At 53.9% G+C, this 12,124-nt stretch overlaps 5 protein-coding genes across 6 annotated transcripts; 3 read left to right on the top strand and 2 right to left on the bottom strand.

Moving 5' to 3' along the window:
* Positions 1 to 832: 832 nt before the first annotated feature.
* LMH87_001038 (uncharacterized protein) lies at positions 833 to 1,835 on the top strand (the record flags this gene model as incomplete). Its single annotated transcript, XM_056199048.1, has 3 exons — positions 833 to 883; positions 950 to 1,064; positions 1,126 to 1,835. The coding sequence occupies 3 exons, from the start codon at positions 833 to 835 to the stop codon at positions 1,833 to 1,835; spliced, it is 876 nt and encodes a 291-aa protein (XP_056055933.1).
* Positions 1,836 to 2,980: 1,145 nt separating this feature from the next.
* Positions 2,981 to 5,208, top strand: LMH87_001039 (uncharacterized protein; the record flags this gene model as incomplete). Its single annotated transcript, XM_056199049.1, has 8 exons — positions 2,981 to 3,093; positions 3,165 to 3,179; positions 3,232 to 3,319; positions 3,378 to 3,634; positions 3,706 to 3,872; positions 3,930 to 4,261; positions 4,313 to 4,452; positions 4,512 to 5,208. The coding sequence occupies 8 exons, from the start codon at positions 2,981 to 2,983 to the stop codon at positions 5,206 to 5,208; spliced, it is 1,809 nt and encodes a 602-aa protein (XP_056055934.1).
* Positions 5,209 to 7,405: 2,197 nt separating this feature from the next.
* LMH87_001040 (uncharacterized protein) lies at positions 7,406 to 8,470 on the bottom strand (the record flags this gene model as incomplete). The annotated part of the gene is made up of 1 exon (XM_056199050.1): positions 7,406 to 8,470. The coding sequence occupies one exon, from the start codon at positions 8,468 to 8,470 to the stop codon at positions 7,406 to 7,408; it is 1,065 nt and encodes a 354-aa protein (XP_056055935.1).
* A 1,067-nt stretch (positions 8,471 to 9,537) lies between these two features.
* Positions 9,538 to 10,506, top strand: LMH87_001041 (uncharacterized protein; the record flags this gene model as incomplete). 2 transcript variants are annotated; one of them, XM_056199051.1, is made up of 2 exons in its annotated part: positions 9,538 to 10,190; positions 10,243 to 10,282. In XM_056199051.1, the coding sequence occupies 2 exons, from the start codon at positions 9,538 to 9,540 to the stop codon at positions 10,280 to 10,282; spliced, it is 693 nt and encodes a 230-aa protein (XP_056055936.1). The 2 variants fall into 2 exon arrangements, with proteins under 2 accessions (XP_056055936.1, XP_056055937.1); XM_056199052.1 differs by having other exon boundaries at positions 9,538 to 10,506.
* A 112-nt stretch (positions 10,507 to 10,618) lies between these two features.
* LMH87_001042 (uncharacterized protein) lies at positions 10,619 to 12,096 on the bottom strand (the record flags this gene model as incomplete). Its single annotated transcript, XM_056199053.1, has 2 exons — positions 10,619 to 11,775; positions 11,835 to 12,096. 2 exons carry the CDS (start codon positions 12,094 to 12,096, stop codon positions 10,619 to 10,621), a joined length of 1,419 nt encoding a protein of 472 aa, XP_056055938.1.
* Positions 12,097 to 12,124: the final 28 nt, after the last annotated feature.

A 12,124-nucleotide genomic window follows, 5' to 3' on the forward strand; every position in this document is an offset into this window, starting at 1 on the left:
TGTGAGCATTCATTCCGACGGTTCCGTTGCGTTGCGAAGCTCGGCTGCGCAGTTGTTTATGTGAAGGCCGTGCCACGCACGGGAAGCCCGCGGTCGAGTCACCCTAAGCTTTCACCCGGACGAGACGAGCTTATTGGTTTATCGGCTTGGTCCGGCTCACGTCTCATAATTGGGGTTCTTGTCCCGTTTTGGACAATGTAGTCAAGTCTGACGTTCATCGGGCGCCATGCATACGCCATTGGTCTGGTCAAGCCCACAACAGCGTCTTGACTCGCCGCGTATCCAGACAATCCAAGGAAAGAACTAGATTCCAGTCATAAAAAAACCTTGACAGCGCCTGCAGATTGCGGGAAATGGTGGAAATCGGATCTTGCGGACCCCCCAGCATTTTGCGGAGTGGGCATTATAACTAACGTTATGCGGAGCGGTTCGGTTGCCGCGCAAACTGACTCAACTGACTTTACTGCGAAAACTCCGGGGTCTAACAGAGCCAGATCCATAGCTATGCCCACACAACCACTCCATACAACATCGAATGCAACGGGCTTGTAGGGTTACTCTCTCGTTGCGGAGGTCACCAGATTTTGTGGACTGTGCGTTTGCCTTTACAAAGCCCATTAGTTTTAGATTCTGCGGCGTGGGCCCCGTTTCGCTCTGATTCTCGTTCCGACTAATACAAGTTTGACGTTAGTACACGAAATGCCACTGACGTTTTCGGCGACAGGCGTTATAACCAGAGTATATATTGCAGCGTGTTTCTTGTTCTTCCAACGTCCTATCTGACATACAGCGAGACAACTATCATACATCTTTAGTGCAGCTACGAGCCAACATGCCATTCTCTCAATATATCCAGCTTAACGACGGTAACAAGATCCCACTGGTATGTGATTGGAATCGAACAACAAACACCTCTGCTGCTCTTCTACTAAGAAAATATAAAAACAAGATTGCATTTGGCGTGGGCTCAGCCGTCTCGAAAAGATGGGGAAACGCCAAGGCTCTTCCCGAGCTTGTTAAAACTGCTCTCCAAGCTGGCTATCGACACCTTGACACAGCTGAAGGTAAGTCAAAGCACAGCAGAGCTAGCACGACTGGACCCTGATAACATGTTACTCTTCATAGAGTATGAGAACGAGGAAGAAGTAGCAGAGGGTATCAGGATGTCTGGCGTCCCTCGCGAAGACATCTTCATTACTGCTAAAGATTTGAGCACAGAGAGTGTGACGACTGAACAAGCCCTGAGAAAAACGTTGAACAATCTGGGCGTCGAATACGTCGACCTCTATCTCATTCACAACGCCATGTTTGCTAAGAATGACCAAGATTGGCAGCGAAAATGGACTGAAATGGAAGCCGTCCGAGAAAAGGGCCTGGCAAGGTCCATCGGTGTTAGCAACGTTGAGCGGCAGAAGATTGAAGCCATTCTAAAGATAGCCAAGGTCCCCCCCGCCATCAACCAGATTGAGCTGCACCCCTATTTTCAGCGCACAGAGCTCGCCTCGTGGCTCAAGCAGCAGAATATTGCCCTTGCCTGTTACAGTCCTCTCGCTCCCTTGCGGAGCACTAGGCCCGGCCCAGTCGACGACATTTTCCAAAGCTTGGCGGAGAAGTACAACGTCGACGAATCGGAAATTGGATTGAGGTGGGCGATCGATCAAGATCGCGTCGTCATAACTACAAGCTCCAAAGTGGAGCGGGTGCGAGGATATGCAAAGAGCCTGCCCAGCTTTAAGCTGACTAGCGACGAAATTTCTGATATTGCGGAGCTGGGAAAAAAGAAGGAATTCTCGGGTTTCTGGCAGTTTTTTGCCCCGTCGGGAGGGGACAAATAAGTTCCTCCCAAGTGTCTTTGTTGGCGGCACATGTGTGGGAGGACACCTGGCGTGTTGATTAAGGAAACCAGCTTCTGTGTTCTAACTATCCAGAGGCAAAGGAATCTATATAGTGACAGCGCCTTGTGTCTTCCCAATACGCCGGCGCCTGCGAATAGCCACAACAGCTCCTACCAGACCGTAACAATCCACCATTTATCAAACGATTTCAACTCTATAGAATGTCGGTGAGATGCTTTCAGCCTAGTGGCCCAACGATGATTGATCATATCTCGAAAAGACGCAGATCAGAGACAACGTGATAACGGTCGTGCCTAACCTCCAGCAGTACCTGCGGTTTGCGTTACTCTTACCAACCAGTCAGTTGCCAATGCTTTACTACACATATAACTTGAGGAATGTTGACCAGTAATGAAGAGTGATGGGGAATAGTGAAGATGAGGAGTAATGAGGAATATCTAGAGCATAGTAACACATCAGCGGGATCAACATGTGCTTAGAGAAATTTAGGCAAATCACGCCACATTCATATAGTATTCTGAAATCTATAAAAAAAAAAGGAGGAAACGCAAAAATAGCTGTATAAATGTGGATACGTTGACTTCTATATATATGTATATATATATTACGTTGGGAGGTGCTGAAGGTAGGGAAACTTGGCTGCACTGTGGACTCGCCTGGCGTGAGAGGGCTTCGCTGCTGGTGGTGAAGCCCTCAGAGTTGTTAAACGTGTTCCGCCCCCAGCGACCACAATTTGATGAGAATTGTAGTTCGTTATCCGCTTCTTTTGGCTATTGTTTTCTCATTGTCTATAGGTTATAGATTACTTTCCCCTTTGATGCCTTGCCCGTTTTTCGGTATTACAATGTCTTGTGGGTCAATCAACCTCTACGCAGCACCCAACGCAAGACGGAACTCTGCTCGTTGCTTTCTTACTGTTTTAAATCTCACCAGGCATGCTACTTCCACTACAAACTTGCTACTAACATCAGTCATACGTGCCTCGCTGCTGCAATGTTAGGCTACGCCGGTACAGGCTCTCCTACGATGCAGGCACACACAGTACCCGTGCCAAGCCCTATCAGATGGCACTGCTAGTCTTTGCAGATCTACAGGCGAAGGGCGATGTCTGTGCCTGGAGGTGCATGCATAGGAAGTCGGGTGCACCAGTGGTCTGCATCACGGTGCGACACGTCACCGATCTGGCATTGCCCGTCAAATTAGTGCATAGTGAGACCTATAGGCTGCGCAGGCCTAGGTTCGTAGCCTCGAATGACGTGGCTCGTTTCCCACCAATGGGCAACGGTTCTGTTTGAATGAGTCAACCAGCGAAACCGTTTTCCGGTACTGGAAGATGGAATTTGCCGTGACGCATGATGGGCTAACCAGACCACAGTTTCCGGCGCGACTTCACGAGCGCACCATGGATGCAGGTCCTCGGGCGTTCTCCCACTAATATGCAGACTAGTATAGAGCAAACATTAGTTGGTCACGCAACTCCTGCACGCCGCAACCCCCCGCGTCGCTTCGCCTTTTCATCAGTCCCGTCTCAAAAACAGAGCAAGTACTGTGGATGTCATCAACGGCCAATATACAGCACGTCTCTTCATCTCATCATTCCTTGAACCCGGCCTCGTCACGCTCGCTGCTTGCCGCTTGGAGGAGCTAGGTGCACGCCGTCGAGCGCTCATCCGCCAGCCGAGCATGCCCGTTCAGGCTCCCATCGACGACCTTGACATTGCATCGCAGCGACAGAAACGCTGGACGCCGAGGGTCCGTACAGGTTGCTACACATGCCGGTTCGTGGAATCCAGCGCACCCAATTCACTGCGACTCATGCCACCCATCGTTTTCTGACCCTTCGCCGCAGCACTCGCCGCATCAAATGCGACGAGGCCCAGCCAACCTGCAAACGATGCCGTATTCGAGGACTGAAGTGTGACTACCCGCTGCGGCCGCAGCACCGGCCGCAGGAAAAGCTGTCTCTCAGCGTCCCCCAACCTCCCGAATGGGCCTTTGCCGAGGCCCTGCGGTATTGTTCGTCCACCCAGGCCAGGTTCGATGCGCAATGACGACTGATCCGACCGCGCGTAGATTTGACAGTCATTCTGCAGCCCAGGACGGGCGAGACCCCCAAAGTGCCCACACCCGAGGAGCACATGAAGAACTACCGACCAGACATGCATATATCTCGACAGGAATCGATACCGTCGTTTGTGATGCTCGTCATTAACACCCACATCACCCACATAAGCCAAGCTAATAGCGTTCGGAAAGTACCAGGCTCTTGGCCCGCCATCAATCACCTCTGGCGCTTGTTTTTTAACTACATGGCGAAAGCTATTCAACATCTCAACCGATGCATTGCTACGGATTTTCCACCGCGCTATAATCTCTTCAGAATCGTTGATCTCCTTAGTATTGAAGTAAGTTGGAGGTCGTTTCCAAAAATCAACATGAAAGCTAAATAGTGGCAGTTGGACATGATCGACTCAACATTCTGGCAGGCGCACTGTAGGGGATTTCTCGCCCTCGTTGAGGTATATGGGGGCGTCGATGCTGTCATCAAATCTGCCAATAATCCTTCCCCCGTGTTGGCCCTGCAATTTGTGTTCATGTAAGTCAAAATTGCGTTGCCATTATAGAACATATTGCTGACAGCCGATCTACCGCTAGGCATGGGTTGATAAACAACACGGCTAGTCCAGTTAACGATCAAATAAGCGAATTCGACAATTTCAAAGAAGCAGACATACTACGCATATATTGCGACATGTACTTTCGAGTCTTTCCATGTCCCAGCTTCCTCTTTCTGGCTATTGTACGAATCACTCGTCTGCGCGTCTTGGCGGCAACACTAGGGTCAGAATCGCTCGAGCTGCTGTCGGTCGCGAAACATATATCGGACGAAGTGTACGAATTTATGCCTGATCGCTGGACAGAGACTTACAAGCTGCCATTTGACCCCAAAATCTACACCTTTGCACGGGTATTCAAAGCCACGACGATTTTGTACGCGCTGCTCTCTCTTCCACAAAACCAAGCGCAGCCGTTTTGCCGTGCAGAATTTGCCAACGGCCGTGACCCGCGGCTGCACTACCGTGATGTTCTTGCGACGGCCATTACGAAGGCAAGCACCGTTCAGTTTGGCATGGCTGGCATGTGTTGGCCGCTGGCTGTGCTAGGTGTGTCTTTGTACGATGGTCCTCCGGAGGAGCAGGCTGGTGTTATAGGCTGGCTGAAGGATATGGAAAAGCTTCCGACAGTCGCCTCTGGGCCGGTCACGCTGCAGCAGATGCTGCCGGAATTCTGGGCTTCTGGGAAACGTGGCTGGGAAGATTGTTTCTATAAGCTTTCTCAAGTCGCAGCGTAGCGAGTGCAAGTTGAGAACAGTCGAATATATAGATACCTACAAGCCCCAAAATGGCTGGCGCAATACTAATTATAACCAGCAACACCGAGATCATCGTTCTTTGAGGGAATTGGAAACCCGATTTCGGACAAGACGCTGGAAAACAACTCTGCCGAGGCCAGCTCTGGCAGTTCTTTTCTCTGCCGCGATTTGTCGCCTCTTTCCGCCAATGCTTGAAACAAAGGCAAAGGTTCTAATATAACCGTCGCGACTGCCAGGGAAATGTTCAGCAGAATGAACTGCGTGGCATTGCCACGCACGCTATGCGCTATACCGCTACCGCGTGGTTCATCCCCAACCATGCTTGCAGTGATCTCATGCGACTGTCGCTGTGAGGCGGACGCCAACTGCCTCCCGAGACAGGTACGCAGGAGATTAGTTAGAAGATTAGTTAGGAGTATGTAGCACTCGGAGGTACATCAGTTGTGTATCTGCCGGCCGGGCATGTCTTCCTCACCCGGGTCAGTTTTCTTCAGGGCTTTCCCGTCCGGCCGCATAGGGAAAAGCGTATATTGCCCTGACTGGCGTCTCCAATGTACCAGCTCGCTTCTGTGCCTGTCCACGCGCCTGAGCAGTCTACTTCTGCGGCTTGGACTGTTTTTATCGTTGACGATGAACGCAGCGCAGTCCGCGAACAGTCCAGACGACGAGGCAATGATTCTGGTCAAGGATGTAAAGGACTCGTGAAGGGTTTTCTGCAGCGGGTCGTCGGTTATGCAGGATTCAAGAACATCCTGCCACTCGCCGCCCTCCAGAAACATGTGAGAGCCCGTCCTGAATGCCTGGACGAGCTACATATCCAGGGAGGATGGCGGTATTTTGCTGCAATACGGAAAAGATTTAAAGCGAGCCGAGCATGCGCCACTAAAAGCGACTCTTCAAATGCTGTGGTGAAGTTGCGCTATCCACGATGCTGAATGATGCGCGGCATCCCAAGGGTATGCGAAGCGGTTCCGTCTGGCCGATGGCGCGCGACGGCCTATCTCGATAGTTAGCACATCACTATCCATCGCCGTAGTCGCTGCAAGGGATCGTGCACAGCCACCTGCAATCTTGTAAAGCATCGCCGTACGGAGACAACATTCGCGTCTCAGACGCAGATCCTCGAAGGACGGCTGATTCCGTGTCCTTCCAGCAGAACGAAGCGGCGACGCATTCCACCACGCTGTCGAGGGCTGCATGGTGACCAGCCCGACGCGGGAGCTCGTGAAGGAATAGGCCATGCGCTGCTTGCACCCGAGCGTCAAGTCTAGCCAATCCCTTCGCCGGGGGTCCGCTCCGCCGAGGGAACCATGTTGGGGCTCGACAACACTGATAAGATGCAGTAAATCAAGAATATCGGCGCTGCCACACAGCTTCGGCGTCGGAGTAGGGGCTCTAGCGATGCGATGCACCGGCGCCGCATTGACCCAGAGTCCCAGGCTGGCGCGCAATTCAGGGCATACTCGCAGTACCTGTAGTTTGCAGCGTAACGTTGGCAACGTGTCTTGGATTCGTCGCATTTGACTCATCGCCGTCTGCGTTTGCGGGTGAGTCGAAGCCGCTTGGGGGAGGGGACTGGGCGGATGCCTGTAAGTCACGCATTCTGTGTGCGTTCTATGCACGAATTGCCTTTTGCGGGAACCTGGCGGCCGTCGATTGGTGCAATCATATCTGCAGCGAACATGTATCCAAGACACACTCGACCAGGGTGGCACGGTGAGTGCCAAGTTGAAATGTCACAGCCTGATTGCGCATCTGCCACGCGATCATGACGCAGTGGATTTCGAGGCCGCGATGTTTTACTTCTGGGGAAACTGCTTCAAAACCTGTTATTACGCTGTTGCTTTATCGCTAGATGGGCACTGTAGGCGAGTGCGCGAATGGTTGCAACGTCGACTGTCGACCAATGCATGCGTGTCTTGGCGGCGAGCCCACCCAACAGGCTTCCGATCAATGGAGGGGGCATGGCTGCGTCTCTCGGAGGCGAGCGAGAGAGAGAAATACGCAAATATTATATAAAAAGTGAAATACATACATAGACCGGCATGCGGCAACTTCATTTTGAGATTTGTCCTTGTGATTGTAAGTGCGTCGCACCGCCCAGCGCAGATTGGGTATATTGCTGGGTCGGCACCCGCTGTATTGTCCTGAAACCCAACATCATAACCAGCAGCACTCAACTCTTGAAAAGATTGTCGAATGCTGCTGACCTCCGCACCTCGTCCTGGCCCCTCTTCAACGCATCTACTATCCCTTCTCGCAAAATGGCGTCAATCTCAGCCATGCGCGCCCTCGCCTTGACACCCGCCTGGGGGTCCAGAATCTCCCGCAACACCTCTGTCGCTTCCATCAGATCCCGCTTCTCCTGCCAGAGCCTGTTGTAGCGGGCCGCCGCCTCGGCCCTCTCGAAGCAGATGCCGTACATGCTGCAGTACGCCTCGGCCTCACTAGGACAGTCGACTGCCTTGCCGCGGAAGAGCCAAGGAAACATGTGCTCCCACGTGCGGCCGGCAATGTAATCCGACCATCCCGTCTCGACGAGCCAGTCGCGGCTGCGCTGGTACTGGCTGCGCGGGTGCCGCCGTACGGCCTCCTTGGTGACGACAAACTGCGAGCAGCACGGCCCGGCCAGGATGCGAGGCACCTCGAGGGGCGGCCCAAAGTTGGCCTCAAACGCCTCGCGCATGTACGGCTCCTCCTGTTTCTCAGAGTCCTCGGGCGTCTTTGTCGTGTCGAGCCAGGCCGGGCACGCATTCTCCCAGCTGACGCGCAGGTTCGCGTAGCCGCGCTGGCGAGCCCGCTCGAGGTCCAGCTGCGACAGGGCGAACGCCATGGACTGCTGCAGCACGCCCTCCGTGTGCCAGGGTCTCTCTTCGGCGTGGATCATGATGGACAAGTCGGGCAGGTCGTCGTAAAAGTCGTAAAAGTAGGTGTGGTAGATGAGGGCCTCGCGGCCCTTGCGCGGCACCGGCGGGCGGTACTGCGCGGCCGGGTCGTCGCTGACATAGCGGATGACTCTGAGGTTGGGGATGTCGAGCTTGGACGTCCACGAAATGTCATCGGCCTTGAGCGTCGCGAGGACGAGGTGGACGCTGAGGTTGGTGTTCGCCAAGCCGGCGGTGGTGTGGCGCCAGCTAGGCAGTTGTTGCGCCGCTGCGGCGCGCCAGTGGACGAGCGCCGCAAAGTAAAAAAACGTGGCCGCGAATAGCGTGAGGAAGAGGAGCGAATCTCTTCGGGGCATTTTGCACCGCAAAACTGTGTACTTATGCCACCATGACTTTTTCTCACGACGAAAATTGCAGCGTTTGTCGATTGGGAAAACGCGCAGAGGGGCTGCAACATCTGGCTGGCTACGGACGTCTACGTCAGCCGTTACGAGACAGGGGGTGTCAGTCACGGGGAAGCGAGTTTTCTCGATAGACAGGGCTGGCTATCGGTCGTATCTATTGCTTGGATTCGCGGGCCAATTTCCCGTTGTAGCACGCTACAGGTCAGGCTGGAGCTGCAAAGCGAGCGTTGTGGTGCGTGGCTTGGTGTCGTTGATTTCCTGGTGGGCCAGGCACGCCATTTCAAGACCAGACGGGCCTTGTAGGGCTCGTTTTAGTGCTTTCAACCCGCCAAGCCCAGCAAAACTCACCCGCAGTCGGCTCACGGCCCCCGCTAGACCTTCCCGGCTTGGCGCTGCGCATTGTCCTGAGTAGCGGGGCTTCCACTGAAACACCTGCCGATCCTGTGGAACGGGATGGCCGTCAATTCCTGGTTGTCGGTCTTTTCTTCTGGCGGTTCACTTGTATTCTGTTTGTGTCGCTTTTTAACTCGGAAGAAATTTGTAAAAGAGCGTACAGCCGGGCATGATCCGTTTGGTTTTATTTAGGGTAATCGCTCAAAACAAATTCGCTGCCGTCTCGCTCTGTTGCCTGGCCCGTGCTGTGCTTACATGCTTGCGTGGCCCTCGCTAGGAGCCGCTAGCCACCTACATCATCAGTTCCACCACAACAATCATGACGGCGCTGCAGCGATTCAACTGGTTAAAGTCGAGCCGTACTCCGTATGTTTCTCAGCAGAGGACCGATAGCTATCGCTAACGCCGCAACGCCGCAACGCCGCAATCTCCGTGCCATCCTGTCACTGTCACTGGAAAAGGATCCGCTCAGGGAGTCGACAGCGTCTCAGCCGGCTTATGTGGAGATGTAACTTTACAGCTAGCAGCTTCAACAGAGTCTCCAGACAGTCAACTGTATATAACGCATCATCTCGCCAACGACAAGTCTATCGGCACCGCCCTCATCCTACTCCCACTTCGTCAACATGCGACCTCTCATCACCCTCGAAGAGCACTTTGCCTCCCAGACCGTCATCACTTCCAGTGACGAGGCCAAAGCCCACTATGCCCACTTTCCGTCTCACATCCTCGACAAGCTCACCGACCTGGACCAAACGCGCGTCGCCGACTTGGACAAAGGCCATGTGTCGCTGCAAATCGTCTCGCACGGCCCCGGCAATGTCGGCACCGGCGTCTGCACCAAGGTGAACGATGACCTCGCCGCCGCCATCCAGCGCAATCCCACCCGTCTCGCGGGCTTTGCGATGTTGCCCATGCGTGAGCCCGATGCCGCGGCGGCCGAACTGGAGCGCTGCGTCAAGACGCACGGCTTCGTCGGCGCCCTAATTGAGAACCACCTCGACGGCGTCTTTTACGACGCAGAATCCTTTTGGCCCGTCTTCGCCCGCGCACAGGACCTGGACGTGCCGCTCTACATACACCCGACTTTTGCTTCCGACTCCATGGTCGAGCACTACAAGGGCAACTACCCGGACAGCGTCGCCTTGGCGCTCAGTGCCTTTGGCTGGGGCTGGCACGCTGAGACGGGCCACCACATCCTGCGGCTCTTTGCGGCGGGCGTCTTTGACCGCTTTCCAAAACTGAAAATCATCATTGGCCACATGGGCGAGATGCTGCCGTTTCAGCTCGATCGCTGCATCGGAGTTTCGGAGCGATGGGGCGCCAAGCAGCGCGGACTGCGCGAGGTCTGGCGCGAGAACATCTGGGTGACGACGAGCGGCATGTTCAGCCTCACGCCGCTCAAGTGCCTGCTTCAAACGATGCCCATTGACCACGTTTTGTACAGCGTCGACTACCCATTTTCTCCCAACGAAAAAGGGCTTGATTTCCTGAACGAGATTGAGAAGAGCGGTCTCATCGCGGGTGATGACCTAGACTTGTTCGCTTACAAGAATGCCGAGAATCTACTGCGAGTTACAGCGACACCCAATTGAGACATGACCAAATGAAGAACGATGTAATATAAAACGAAGCTCTCAACTTGATTACACTGCCCGATCTCTACACACCCATGTACATATACAAATATAACGCGTTGCGATACGCTTACTTCTGAAACTCACCGCCTACCCATCTGCTCACAAGGTCGAGGATCGGCTTCGGTTGGTCCATCGGCACCAAGTGGCCCGCCTTGAATATGCGCGCAAAAGCCAACCCCTTGGCATGCTTCAGCGTTCCGTATGCCTGAGTCGAATTCGACGAGTCGATCGTCAAGTTCCTCGTTTGCGCCCAGTTGAAAGCCTCGTGCACAGACCACTGAAGCGCATTGGTCCAGGCCCGCTGACCGAGCCAGTTGAGAATGTAGTCAACATCGCCCGCGTAAATCAGCACCGGTACGCCTTTTTCCAAGACCGTCTCGACATGGCGATATACGGGCTGGATGTCGTCGCCCGCCGCGTGAAAGGCCTTGTCCATGCTGTCGCTGCACGACGTCCAGCTCTTGACCTCGACACCGAGCGCCGCCATCACCTCTGGCTTGTTCAAGAACTGCGTCACGTACTCGACACCCTGGTAGCACATGTTGGTGAGGTCCCCAACGCACTGCTTGCGCATATCATAAGGGTTGCGCTCACATGGCCCACCAACAGCGGTACAGTCCTGCGACGTCTTGATGCACCGAGAGGTGTTGTGGTGATTGTAACACTGTTGAATCATTTGCTGACACTTGGGCACAGCGTGTCTCATGGTTTCACATGTAGTCTCCTTGAAAATGGCTGGCAGTCCTCCCCTGCCGCACGCCATGTTGGGATACTGCGGCACCTGATGATATGGGTCCACGTATCCGTTGCCGATCATGATGCTCTTCAGATTGATGCTGCTGTCTGCGTGCGATAAAATTTCGGCGGCATCAGTGGGGATGTAGTGGCCGGCGTACGACTCTCCCGTAATGTGAAAGTCGAGCTTCGCGTATTGTGGGAACTGCTGGAAGAACAGGGAGAGCAGGGCGTAGATGTCCTTGCTGGCGGCTAGGGTGGTGTTGACGGCGTCGCCATGGGAGAAGCCGGTATTGACAGGCGGGTCGATGTATAAAACGTTGGCCTTGTTATTCCATGAGTCGGGGTTGCGAACAATTGTTAAATTCTCGCCGATTTTGGCAGGACCATTCTCGAAGAAGAGACCAGACATGCCGGAGCAGCCAGGACCGCCCTGGAGCCACAGGATCAACGGATCCTTCGAGGGATCGTTCCGCGACTCGAAGAACCCTGGAAGAGGCTTGTCAGTAGATTGCTTCCAGAAGTAGTCGTCGAAATGCTAGACGTACAGTAAAACAGATGCTTGTTCCTTTCGTTGTCATCTAAATAGCCTGCACACTGCTTGACAGTGTCGACGCCTAGTGCGGACGAATCAAGAGTCCTACCACGCAGCGCATAATTCGAAACGGCCGATTTGGTTGGTTCAGCGGCGCGCTCGATTTTGTTGTGTGTGGCGATAAAGTCCCATGCAGCGTTCGAGTGGTATGGGCTTGTCGGCTTGGCCAGACCGGGAGAGAGCAAGCTCAATACAACAAAATATGTCCACCGCATGATTACAAGGGCACTAGATAGAAGTCAA

Source organism: Akanthomyces muscarius, chromosome 6 (genome assembly GCF_028009165.1).
Source record: "Akanthomyces muscarius strain Ve6 chromosome 6, whole genome shotgun sequence".
Taxonomy (NCBI): Eukaryota; Fungi; Ascomycota; class Sordariomycetes; order Hypocreales; family Cordycipitaceae; genus Akanthomyces; species Akanthomyces muscarius.